The sequence below is a fragment of the Oreochromis aureus genome, linkage group 2 (assembly GCF_013358895.1).
Source record: "Oreochromis aureus strain Israel breed Guangdong linkage group 2, ZZ_aureus, whole genome shotgun sequence".
Taxonomy (NCBI): Eukaryota; Metazoa; Chordata; class Actinopteri; order Cichliformes; family Cichlidae; genus Oreochromis; species Oreochromis aureus.
Window position 1 is genome coordinate 33,630,968 of NC_052943.1, and position 13,645 is coordinate 33,644,612.

Below are 13,645 nucleotides of genomic sequence, written 5' to 3' on the forward strand. Positions count from 1 at the left end.
CTTTTCCAAATGAATGGGTTGGAAATTTATGGAAGGAAGTTCACGTGCAAAAGGGCCAACATGTACTCCTCTGGGAACTCCTTCAAGAGAGTTCCCAGAGATGCTGAGCATTTGTTGGCCCTTTGCCTTCACTCTGCGGTCCATCTCATCCCAAACAATTCCATAGTGCTGGTTTTTGTGGCTGCACTTGGGGACACATTCAAAGTTTTAGCAATGTTCTGGACTGACTGACCTTCAGTTCTTAAAGTAATGATGGGCTGTCATTTCTCTTTACTTAGCTGATTGGTTCTTGCCATAAAATGAATTCTAACAGTTGTCAAATAGGGCTGTCAGCTGTGTACCAACCTGACTTCTGCACTGATGGTCCCAACATCATTAAGAAGGCAAGAAATTCCACAGATGGACCCTGACAGGCTCACCTGTGAGGTGAAACCATTTCAGATGACGACATCATGAAGCTCAGTGAGAGAAGGCGGACGGTTTGCAGATCTGTCAACAAAGCAAAGGGCAGCTACTTTCAATAATCTCAAATATAAAACATATTTAGAGTTATTGATCATTTCTTTCTACTATATTCCCCATTTGGTGTGGATTATGGAGTGGAAGCAGCAGCTGCAGAATGCTTTGACAAAAGTTGACATATTTCAGTCACTTCATTTCAAACCTATTTACAGGAATATCACAATCATAATCTTAACTGAGTTCACAACAAGCAGTCAGTCTTTAAATAACAGAAGGGATCATCAGCACATCCAACTAAGTAAAAAGCATGTGAAATACCAGCAGCAGGTCAGAACAACAACCTCTAACAACAAAAGACAGAGGATTGAAGATGCAGTAAGAAGTGCTTTTTCTAGGACAGTACTTCATACATGCCAAAAACGACACCATTAAAATGCATAGTTTACGTAAATGTGTTAACATAAATGGAAAATGGGTAAAAAAAATTGTCCAAAAATGGAGCTCAAACTATTTTGAAGCGCTATATAAATACAGGCCATTTACCATTTATTTCTCTCATGTGTTATTATGTGTTCAGAAGTGTAAATATGTGGCAGGATAATGTTTTTAAATTTGATAGCTGTCCTGAAGTGATGCCTCCTGAGTCAGGGTCAGCTGCTCTGTGAGTTATTAAAAAGTACTAATTGGTTGGTGTACATTTACACTGTTCACCTCTGCTGTATCCTGAAGGCTGCATCCATCACTGACTGCCCTGTTGGAGGTGGTGTTCAGTAAACACAGGCTTTGATAAAAGAAAATAATGTAATTTATTGTCTTTCTTCAGAGATTTAAATCTTTATTTTCAAACAGCGTGTGCTTGCACACTGCCACCTATGGGACGGCAATAAGACCGACTAACCAGGAAGTTGAAATGACTCAATCAGATATTCAGAATAAAACCACTACTCCACTTTTTGTCTGTATAAAGAGAAACTAAGGTGGATTTGGGATGAACTATGCAGGTGAAACTGGTCAAATTGAAATGAAAATGTTATAAAATATATAAAAAATGATAATAAAAATGATCTCCCTTTTAATTTTAATTTCCCCTAACCACTTCATGTGTGGTGAGTGTCTGTGATGCCTGGGATAGATTACTATTGCTGTAAAGTAGGAATGTAAAAGAAAGGTAATACAGAGATCCACACATACATTTAAAACACTGATATCTGTAAATACAAACATGTCAAATTATCAGTCAGTTAGTGTCTGCGCGATTTATTATTTTTATTGTTGTTATTATCGTTATTTGATTTTGGCAACTTCAGTCCTTCACAGATGGAACCAGTTTCTGGTCATAACTCACAATATGACCAGTATGACTGGTGGACAGGTAAATAAATATGCCTCGTAATAAAATAGCGCTGGTAATTAGCACCGCTACTTCCCGACCCGAGCAGCACACTCAGTACAGGGCGAGGATGTGAGTGCACGTGGAAAAGTTGTACACACACTCTATTTAGTCCAGTAAAACCTCGGTTTTTCTTTCATTGTGCACCTTTAAACAACTAACATTGCCCATGTAACCTGCAGCAAGGCAGCTATCAAAAATGTCGTCCTGCCACCCAGGGCTCCATTTCGGCACGTGCATTTTGTCCAGATGTGTGAACCTCTGTCCAGCACCTCTTTGTGTTTAGTTCTGTCTCTGTCCCGCTTTCTTTTTATCACTTCCTCCTCCTCTCCCCGATATCTCCAACTCTCTCTCTCCTCTCTTCCTCCAGGTGATGACAGTGAAAAGGAGAGGTCCTGCATCCCGGGTGAGGATGAGTCAGTGCAGCCCAGCCAGTCTGCAGCAGAGGAGCGTGGGTATCCATCATGCAGTGATGAACCTGGAAACATAAACTTCCAGTAGGACTCTCCTTTAAAGAGATAGACAGAGCCTAGAGAGAAAGAAAAGAAACTTCACTGAATTTAGTCTGATTCTAGTTGTAAACTGATACATTAAGTCAACTTTGCCCCTTTATTTGATCCTTCAATAGAAGGATCTCACACATGAATCAGATCCTCACCATTAGCGTCTGTAGTGATTCCATTCACACCCTCTTTAAGTAGTTGTGTCCAGGTGTCTCCCTCATTCTCTTGTTTGGCATCTCCAATTTTTCCCCACACAGCCCCCTCCTCCGGGTCCCAGACCAGGCCCCATCTCTCTAATCCTCCTGCTGCCTGCTCGTCATCATCATCGTTATCAGTGTCTACTAAATCTAAGCTGACACCCGTCCTGAGAGCAGACAGGGGCTGAGGGTAACCTTCCTGCAGAGACAGGTCCTTGAAGAGCCAGAACTGGTGACCTGCAGTGAGACGTCACATGAAAAGGTTTGTAAGTCAGTTTGATGATTCGCAGCGAAACACCATTGATTGTTTAAAAAAGGTTTAAGCTTGTGACTGTGACCGCTTTGATACATTTGTATTATTTTATATTTACACTCTCATTTATTTTATCATTACATGCATGTTCTAGGCAGTGGATCAATGTTGCCAAAGAAATAAGAAGGAAAGAAAGGTTTGAAAACCTGAATCCACATCCAAGGCCAGATGAAGTTTAATAACTGGACACATCAGTTTTGATGTACTTCAGTGTGCAAAATGTAAAGACTAGAAGAGATATGAGCTAAAAAAAAAAAAACCTCACTCAATCAATTGTTACAGAAATAAAGAAATAAGGAATCTTCTTTGATTTTTTAAACAGTTTTAGTAACGATTTTAATAGTTTTAATAATTATGGTGCGTAATCTGCACTGACTGTTGTGGCCTTTACACCATTTTTACCCCTCCTCTAGGTTACTGTACTGTACCACTGATAAAGATGATAGCATGATCCAAGCGCCTCTCCAGCACAGCTTGAAGACGAAGCAGGTCAGGGGGTAGACCCCTCCACAACCTCCTCACTGAAGACCCATGACGTGACACCAAACCTCCGCCATTGACCCTCCACATCATCTGACCTGAAGCGATGACAACCCAATGAAAATAATGAATTGTGGTATCCTGTTACTATAGAAACATCTTCCATAACGTTAAACTGTTTCTCATTGTCTACGTTTCTAAAAATCTGTTTACAGACCTTTGAAGAAGAAAGTCTCTCCTCGAATCTTTGCCACAGCATCAAAACTGGTGTTGCAGCGATCTATGGAGGGGCTGAAGGCCGGAAACACACAGGGATACTTATTAAAGGAATGTCATGCTTTCATTTGGATAGCAGAAGTAGACAGCACAGCCATCCTCTTTGTCCTCCGATGGTAACTAATGTCTGTCTGTTGCAACTGTACTGTTTCAGATTGTTAACGGAACTTGCTAGCATTAGCTGTTAAATTAGCACTGTAAACATTTTCCTTTTGACAAAATCTATCTATTGTTTATCTAGCTTGTTTATGTATCTATCTTTGCTGGCTGGAATTAAATTTAAAATCTTAACACTGATATTAGATGATTTTGCAAAAATATGGAAGAAAAGAGGCACACAGTAACAATTCTTGTAGCCATCTAGCATATTTATGACAAAGAGTTTTTGTCTTGTCCGTGTGAACATCCCTTCCCCCTGTTTGGCTTCCATGGGATCTGGACCTTCGGCTGCTCTGCTCCTTGCCTCTGGAATTCCATCTCACCAGACATTCAGAACACTGACTCCCTCCATCTTCACATCTCATTTCAAAACACACCCCTTTAAATTGTCTTAATTACTCGGCTGTCTTCCACCTGTCACATGAATCCTCTGCTTTATATTTTTAATATTCTTATCGTTTTATTTATTCTTAAATGTATTATTATTAATAATGATAATATTAATATGATTGTTATTAACAGAAAAATCTCTCAGTAAGTGATACCCGTGCCTATGATGATGCTGACGACGATGATGATGATGGCCTCTGTAGTGCAACTCGGTGGTGGTCCGAGGAGCCTCTGTAGACAGCAGCTTGTTCATTTGACCTAAAGCAAAAATGACAACAATTTAAATGAAAAAGCTATGAAAAAACAAACAAAAAAAAACTAAATTCCCCTTTTGCCCTTGTGGAGAAGTACCAAGGGCTCTTCTCTGGGCCCTCTCCAGCTTCTTATGTTCCTTCATCCTAATGTTGCTGTCATTCAGTATTGCTACGTCTATTACTACAGCTGTCTTCCTCTGCTTGTCTACCACTAGTATGCCTGGTTGGTCAGCCATCACCATTGAACACACTGTGGTACCATAACCTTGTGTGCATCAGTTGAACAGTATTGTACTGCAGAAAGTAGAGAAAAAGGCAGTTAACAATGGAAGGGACACACACCATCATAACACTTATAAATGTAGGTCTGTCCACAGAGAAATTACAAAGAAAGTCACGGTGTCAGTGAGCACAGTTTCCTTCAGCATCAAAGGCTCAGAAACAAACAGGAAGAGGTCTGCAGACCCAAAGACACGACTGAACCAGAGGACAAGTTTCTGAGAGTTAACAGCTTGTGCGATCGGCGGCTCACAGGACAACAGCTTCAAGCAGCTTAATAGTGGTCGTAGCAAGTCTCAGTTTCAGCTGTGAAGAGAAGACTTCAAGCTGCAGGTTTGACAGGACGAGTTGCAGCAAGAAAGCCAGACGTCAGAATAAGACAAAGAGGTTTGTCTGGGTCATGAAACACCGACACTGGACTACTGAAGACTGGAAGAAGGTTTTATGGACTGATGGTTCAAAATATGAACTCTTTTACATGTTCATTAGTTTACGTACCAAACATAAAAAATGGATCATGGTTGTTGATCAGAATTGAAATTTTCACAATGACAAATTGTTAAAATGGAGATGCAAATACAGTAAATGAACCCAGAATGACACTGAGTGGAAGGATGTATTTTTTTTTAACATGTGGGCAGATGCTTGAATATCCACACACACAGTGGTTTGCCTGTAAAGTGTTCATGACATTATGCAGAAGCAAAATGAACTGAGAAAGTCAAGAATGGTTTCCGAGCAACAGCGCAGTCAGACATTTCCTCGTTTTGATTTTTTTCAGTATGAGGCTTTCATGAGGATCTGTGCGGAGTGTGGCTAAAGCTGTGAAGAAACTAAATTCTGCCCTTCCTCAATAAACACACCAGAGGTCAGACCAGGGAGCTTTTTCACAGCTGTCCTCATTCATCCTTTAAACTGCACTTCAGTTTTTATCCTTTTACATCATTTTTAAACTATGTTAAAGTCTTAATATTGAAACTTTATATTATCCTGTGTGCTAATACTGAAATGTTACATTCAGTCCAGTTTACACATCCTCACACATCAACTATAATCAATTTTAATGATTAAATCATGGTGGACACTGGTCAGAGACCTGTATGGCTATGAGAAGCTTCACCATAGAGCTGAGTGATGTGGTCCAGGTCTTGGGGTCCCAGGCGGTAGTGGAGAGGGTCTCCGACAGGACCCAGGTAGTATGGCCTCATGACTGAGTGACGGGACGAGGAATGAGGAAGGCCCAGTGCGTGGCCAAACTCGTGGACCAGCACTGTGAAGAGGTCGGTACCCTCAGAGACTGGGAAGGAAACAGAGGGAGAGGAACAGATGACAACATGATGACCTGATTAGAAGAAGAAGATAAACATGTTATGGTTCACTGCTATAGTATGGCCATAGACTGTATGGAGGTAGCATTGTGATGACTCACTGGTTTGGACTCAGTGTTATTGTTTTGTCCACTGCCATTTGGCAACTTTGGAGCAAGAAGTGACCATAATTTGACAGAAGTGTGGAGCACTGAGTTACCACCTGGTGCTGACAAGCTTGGTCAGCAAGCTGCATTAATCAACTCCATGGGAAGACACAAGACAAAAGACTAATAAAGGGTTAGACTTTTATGTTTCTGAAGTGTTGTTGCACCTGGCTGTCTGAATGCCCACTCTTCCTCCGCATCCAAATGAACTAGTCCTGCCCGGGCTGGGTCTGAGGGGAAGAAAGCATGGCCTACTGCTCCACCTGCCCCATCAAAGGGATAGTCATCACCATGGTAACCATGGAAGAAGTCTACCTGCAGGTCAGCTGCATCCGGACTGCCCACCTGGAAGCAGAATGAATGAAACTCATCACCAGGGCTGTGCGACTTTGGCTAGTTCTAGTCAAAAGTGGCATCTGACAAACCTCATGGAACTCCAGTGGTGTTGGCTCGGCCCACACTCTTAAAGCGTAGAAGATAAGTGAGCGAATTGTTTCCCGAGACAGATGCGAGGAGGAGGGATATGATTGCAACCTGACGAGGTAAGATAGATGTAAAGACCTCGCCTAGTGGCAGATACTTCACCAATCACAGCTTACTGACAACAGGAAACCACTGTGAATTACTGCATCGAACTGATCACAGTCTCCTCACAAATCTTATCCCACCTCCAGTTAATGTTCCTGCGTGTCCACATGGAGACAGCCCAGCTTCTCCGTCTCCTCATATTTCTTTTCTCTTGGTTGGCTGATAGTATGGATGATTCCTCCTGGTCTGGTAGTGAGCAGCGTGGAGTGTTCATCACCGCCATTGTCTCCTCATCTGCACACCAGAGAACAGACTTTCTCAAATCACATACAGAACACTAGATTTGAGAAGCAGCATAAACGTCATCTGTACTCCTCACCTACAACTCCGCTGTCTTTTAGGCCTGCAAACCTTTGCATGGCCCTCACAGCATTGGTGACACCTGTCCAAGCCTGCAGCTGACCAGTGGAAGGGTCTGAGGGTGGGAGGTAACCATACTTCATCAACCAATCCTAAAAAAATCAAAAATGATCTCTTTAACAGGGTGTTCTTCTTCCATTTCTATCCTGCAGTCCTGTATCTATATTATATATCAAGCTCTACCGATATAATGTATGAGAGAGTTGGTAAAGATATTATTCATTTCCCATCAGTGGTTGTATGATTTCTATTACCACAAGTTTGGAGCTCTCATCTTCAGTGGGTGTCACTGGTGCAGAGGATGGTGACAGAGTCACACTAACAGCACAAGTTGTTTGCATCCATCCACAGCTCAAGCAGAGGAAAGTCATATACATCTTCATCTTGTATTGAAGATGTATTTTCAGTGTGTGGAAATCTACTGGAAATGAAGCAAAGTCATTTTAAACCATTAAAGACAAAGATACTGGCAGAAATACAGGACAGCAAAAAATATCCTAAATGCAATTCTTTAACCCTGACATTTGAAGAGTTTTCCTAGAATGATCCAAAATAAACAAAAATGAAAATATTTTAACATTTTGTACAATACTTGACACAGACATGGTGCAGCGGTTAGTGCTGTCACCTCACAGCAGTCACAGACGTTTGCATTCTTTGCAGTCAGTAAGGCTAGAAAACCACTATATTCTCCTAATAGGCCACAATTCATTTGTGTCCTCTGTGAGGGACATGAATCGGAGACCTTTACATCAACCAGAATCTATGCAATCTGAGTCCTACTGTAGTGTCCTGGGCTTTTATTGATGCCACATTTCTGGGGATTGGGCTAATAGAGTAATAACAAATGATTAGCACTGGAAGGTTCCACATTTTAGGTTAAGTGATATGATCTTATGATGAAACCTCAAATTGTTTCTTCAATATTAGATTGTTATTTGTTTAGTAGGATTTCAGAAATGTACAGTAATGTTAACACTTTTGAAACAGAACTTTTATTCAGTGTCCTTTGTAGTGGACAGAGGAAATACTAACTGTGATTTGTGAATGAGATTTTAAAGGATTTCACCCAGTTTGTAGACAGGGAGTCAGACGAATAGCTGTCCAGGGATGGTGAAAGGTCAGAGGACACACTGGTATGTTCTTTGACAAAGTGACTGCACTCACCTTCCATTGTGGATAAGAAGCAATGTGTAAGCTAAGCCTCCAAAGTTTTTCATTACAATATATAAAAGGGAAAATAGGAGCTTTTCCAGTTGTGTTCAACTCTTTTGAAATTGGGTAGAAAGACTTTTTAATGAGAAAACAGAACTACAAACCAGAGGGAGGCGCTCATCTCTTAAAATTGAAAACATTATTCAGCATATCTATATATGTGACATGACTCAGATTATCTTGGGTCCTAGTTATAGCTAGGACCCAGTGTATAACTCAACATTTGGCAGTCGATCAAAGTCATGAGTCATCTTTATGTCTCGGATGAGAAAGAAAGAATGTCCTCTGGAAGGTGATGCAACAAGGCTGCATTAATGAGCAGAGACCAACTAAATGTGAGTACATTACATTTGCACTTGCAATGGAATAAAATGTAACAGGGTAACAGAATAATGCCTGTCCCAGTGTGCTTCATATCCAACACCATCATCACAGTCCCAAAGAAGACAGCTGTTATGTGCCTGCATGACTACTGCCCGTGGTGCTCAGTCATCATCAAGGTTATTCATGGCACCTCTCTGGACCCTGTGCTATTTGCACTCCAGTCTAACAGATCCACTAAAGAGTTATTAGTAATCTGACATGCCCGGTGTGCAGATGTGTCAATATGATTTTTTGGTCGATATAGTTACACAGGCTGCAGACAGGATTGAAGGTCTGCTGTGCACCGGCCCTACGAGCACTGACAGCAGCCCATCCGTTCATTTTCACTGCTGACACTAGATTATCCAATCAAATCTTCCCTACCTTCCCTGTGTGGTGATGCACGTCCCAGATAAGAGTTTAGTGTGAAAGAAGTGGCTGATAAAGAGAGAATGGCCACTGCTAGAAAGTAAAGTGCAAAAACACCAGTGTGTCACATAATAAACAGGAAGAACACCGTGACACTCCATGTCACAATAGCACGAATGCGTTAAAGCAGTGAGTACAAGAAGCTGATGGGAAACGTCCGTACTATATTCCCACAGGGTGGAGAAACCTACCAGTTTCAATCACGAGATGGACGAGAATTACCATAAAATACAGGGGGGAGGGCATTGTGCCCTGCCGTAGGACACTGCTAGATGTGTGTGTGCCTATGTCAGTCAGAAGATGCCTCAATTAATTAAGTTAGAGGGTATACCATTTCAGTTAGAGCACTGGGGCAGAGAAGGAGGGGAGGGAGGATGAATGGAGGACAAGGGCAGCGCTAAAGTAATGAGATTAAAACAGCCACAAGAGTAGAGGGCGAAGGCCAAAGGAGCAGACTGTCAGAAAGAACATTGTGAATTAAACAAGCTGGATTGAACATTAGAGGAACTGCTTTGGTGGCAAATCACGTTGCATTAGCTAAAAGCAGTTGATCAGGTAAAGTTCATGCTCTAAAAAGTCCATACATTTTTGTCTTAACCCCAAAGCTGACTTATTTTTGATTTTCACAACGTTTGACTACTTAAAGCTGCATTCAGGACTTTTTATGTTTCTTATTTGGTCTCTTGGGGGCAACAAATCAAGTTGTCATAATGAAGGTGAAAAAAGTGGTGTCATTCCAGCATTTACTTGGAGTTCTATTTCTGGCCACCTGGCTGAGTCCAGCTATACAAATATCTGCCTCTACCAATATTTCATTTCTGTCTGCGCGCATCAGGTCAGTTTTAACTTATTATATTACTGGAAATTACGATTGTAATTGTGATTTTAAGCAGTGAATTCGGCTCTCTTTGGATCAGCACTCACTGTCACAGACGGTGCAGAGGATCGACTCACAGGATTTTTCCCCTCATTTTTATATTTAGGAAAGGGTTAGGGAGCATTTCAGAAGACTTTACAAACAGAATAATCTTTTTTGTTTAGAGGCCTGATTTTTAGTAGCTGATGAAAATCTTCTGAGTAGACTTGTTTGTAATCCTGACTGAAGTCAAGCTTTAAATGAAAAAAAGAGATAGTTTGAAGGAATTCAAGCAGTAGTATTGGCACAGCTGTACAGTAATTCAGGTTGTGTATTGATCCCTGCACATGCATTACTGTCACCATCTGACAGTGAAACCTAACATCTCACACCACTGACCACAACACATTCATTCATCACATGAACTTACACCAACTCCAAATTTAGTCTGAAAACTGAATCAAAGCAAGTTAAAGATGAGAAAAGTGCTTTTAACGCTTACCTTCCTCCTCCTCTGCTTCTCCATGCTCTCTCTCCTCATTTGCCACAATGGGAACAGATGGGTCCTTTCTATTCTCCTGCTCATTTCCTCAAAGCCCGACTCCTAACCCCCACCCTCTACTCCACCCACTGCCACAGCACCCTGACAAATGGAGAGTTGCGTCTTTGCAGAAATATCCTCCTTCTTTAATCCCAAGATTGTGCCTTGGTTTTTCCCAGCTTGTTTTTCCTCCTATCAGTCAGTTCTTTGCCCACAGTACACGATTTATGAACAAAGAAAATCTGATTTGAAAACAGTTAGTTGTGGCACGATACTCTGCGAGTCCAGAATCCAACATTTGACTGGTGGAGGATTAGTGATGCACAGTAAAGATGGGTTTAGACACATATGCGTGTGCGTGCGTGCGTGTGCCTTTGCTTGTGTGCAACATCTGCATGTTCATGTGTATCTTCTCTCATGATGACATTTTTACACACAATCCTCTTAACATGAGGATTAAAACAAAACCAAGACAGACAGATTTGTGGCTCCCTCTCGTTCTGCTGCAGCTTTTTCCTTGTGTTTCTTCTTTGTGTTTAATCCACTGAACTAACTGGTGGGAGGGGTGGTCTCATGTCGGCCTCTTTCTTTAAATACAACTGATATCCTCTTGATTAAGACGTTCATGTCAATGAAAAAAAAGCATGAACTATGTGCATGCATGCACTAAGCCATATTCTCCATGTTATTTCTTCCATTGGTGAGTCCCCTTCATATTAACCCTGCAACATCCTGCTGGGATCTTTAAGCTCCATCTAATCTGCTCTTTCTCTGCTGAGAGAAAAATGCTGCAAGTAGAAACACATGTAGGACTAATGCAGTGTTTTCAGGAAACCTGATTGCTGTTATGTGTGTCTGTAGCAGAACAGGCAGATCCAGTGACTGACTGATGCTCAGGACTGACAGTTCTCTGCTCTTTGACTTCAGTTTCTTAGACTGAAGTACATTTGTCGTGTGTGCTGACACACAGGATGCCTATCCAGCAGTGATGGCGCATGTCATTTGTGATGGTCATGGACATCATTAGTAGCCTATCCCTGTGAGGGGACAAACTGGTCAAAACCAGTAAACGAGTCTACAGATGCCCTCGCTGTAGGGGCCAAATGTTCAGGCCTAACTAGCATTAGTCAGATGCTCATTTCAGGCTAATTTTGAAGCGTCTCGTGTAAATTGTTATACTTGCTTTATGTTGCTTTCTGTGCTTACTTCACAGTAAAGTCAAGCAGTGTTTTCAATGGGAAACATTAAGTAATTTAAAAAGACAGCTACTGATGAATTACTGTAACAACTTAACAACTTTTCATGTCTGTCTTCACCAGAACTCGTGGGTCTTCGTGGGTCTTGGGTTATATGTGTGTGTCATTTTTCTGGGTATTTAATTATAACAATTGTAGCCACTAAGACTGGCGGACCTAAACCTTCATCTCCAAGTCTGTTCACATACAAGAGGAAGGGGAGTGAGTGGGTCAGCGCGCAGGGCACAGAAACTAAGCTGGCTTTGAACACACACCATTTATTTTACTTAAAAAAATAAAATAAAATAAAAAACCAGCCAGAATCACAAATACAAGTTAAAATGCCCCATATACAATAAAAAGTGTGTTCACAACCCGCTAAAAACCCTGCTGGCAGAGATACCTATACACTATTACAACAAAGCTAAACAAATGTCTCCCATATGCTAAAAACTTCCCCCCTAAGTCCTATATTCCCACAGTCCAGCAACACGCGGGCAAATGTTCCTTATCTAAAACAGGAGATGAATTTCTCTTCTGGGATGGAAACCACACCGGCCAGAAGAAGAAGGAGGGGGCTCTTGTCGCAGACCTGTCCCCTCCTGACTGCGTGTCGCTGCACAGTCCCGCCCCACTCCACACCTGAACACGGCCTCCCTCGCAGCACCGTCAGATGCAGGCAGAGGGGCACCCCTGCCCTGCTGTGAATTGCGGCCATCGCCACCCACTGTTGCTGTTGCTGGCGTTGGGACTGGATCGCAGAACGACTCGTGGCACCCCACAGTCAGGCAGCAGTTCCTCCAACACCTGAGCGGGCTTACACGCGTTCCTTTTTCTCCTCTCACCTTTCGTGCGTTGCTCTCTTGTCTCTGCGCTCACTATCCCCTTTAACAGGTCAGCCTGGCGGCTGATAGGCCGCCTCGGGGAACGCCCCCACCTCACAGGTGCCTACAATTGTCTGATTAGTCCACAGTGGATTAGAAGAATATTGTGCAACAACACTAAAATACATAAAATATGAGGATAAAACCATGAAATATCAATATCAATAAACAAACATGCAATATAAATATCACAATAGAATCATGCAAATAAAATCAACATTATGTACCAATACACAGATTGATAAAACATAAAAACACAAATTTTCACTGTGTGACACAATTGCAGCAAAGGCAGAGTGTATCGTCCTTCTGGTGTACAAGTACACTAAGAACATGACTCATGAACTCAGTGAACCAAGTCACTCCCTCCTCGCAAGTATGTATTCATGTTTGTCATGACAAAGGAGTCTCTGTACTTTAATGTGGTTTAACTCATCACACTTCTGCACTTCCATGGGTTCAACCTCTGCTCGCATCCTCCCACACCTATGTTATCTCACTAATGCTCAAGGATCGCAGCCATCAATGAGCACATTGAGCAATGTCAACTCAGACAGTATTCCTGTTCAAACAGTGGCCAGTCAACCAGTTTTTGTGACGTTCTGCCCCAACAATGAATCCTCTTTCAAAGAGCTTTACCTCTCATTATGAGAAAGACGATAGTAAAATGTTTTACTAATTATTTTTCCTCCTTTGCTCTACAAAATATCCTTCTCGACCAGGAAATCTGGTGTGATGCAAATTTTGTGTAAACTGCAAATAAGAATGCAAATGCATGTAAGACATGCAGAGGAATGCAGTTGTTTTTAGGACAGAACAAGAAGATATTTAAATTGAAGTCAACACCGTCAGGAGAGGACAAAACTTAATATCTATATTATTGCTAATATATATTGTAATATATCTATATCATGGCTAAAGCACTTCTGGATGGATGCAAACTGCATTTCGTTGCCCTGTACCTGTGCATGTGCAATGACAATAAAGTTGAATTCTA

General features: G+C 41.7%; 1 protein-coding gene across 5 annotated transcripts; it reads right to left on the reverse strand.

Moving 5' to 3' along the window:
• Window positions 1-1,288: 1,288 nt before the first annotated feature.
• Window positions 1,289-10,533, reverse strand: mmp17b (matrix metallopeptidase 17b). Of its 5 annotated transcripts, none has more exons than XM_039614755.1 (12): window positions 10,491-10,533; window positions 7,380-7,546; window positions 7,085-7,217; window positions 6,846-6,999; window positions 6,603-6,711; window positions 6,345-6,522; window positions 5,824-6,000; window positions 4,332-4,428; window positions 3,563-3,636; window positions 3,294-3,443; window positions 2,511-2,789; window positions 1,289-2,381 (listed from the first exon to the last, which is right to left on the reverse strand). In XM_039614755.1, exons 2-12 carry the CDS (start codon window positions 7,506-7,508, stop codon window positions 2,002-2,004), a joined length of 1,860 nt encoding a protein of 619 aa, XP_039470689.1. In that variant the 5' UTR covers window positions 7,509-7,546; window positions 10,491-10,533; the 3' UTR covers window positions 1,289-2,001. The 5 variants fall into 5 exon arrangements, with proteins under 5 accessions (XP_039470689.1, XP_039470685.1, XP_039470682.1 ...); XM_039614751.1 differs by having other exon boundaries at window positions 4,326-4,428; XM_039614748.1 differs by having other exon boundaries at window positions 5,800-6,000.
• Window positions 10,534-13,645: the final 3,112 nt, after the last annotated feature.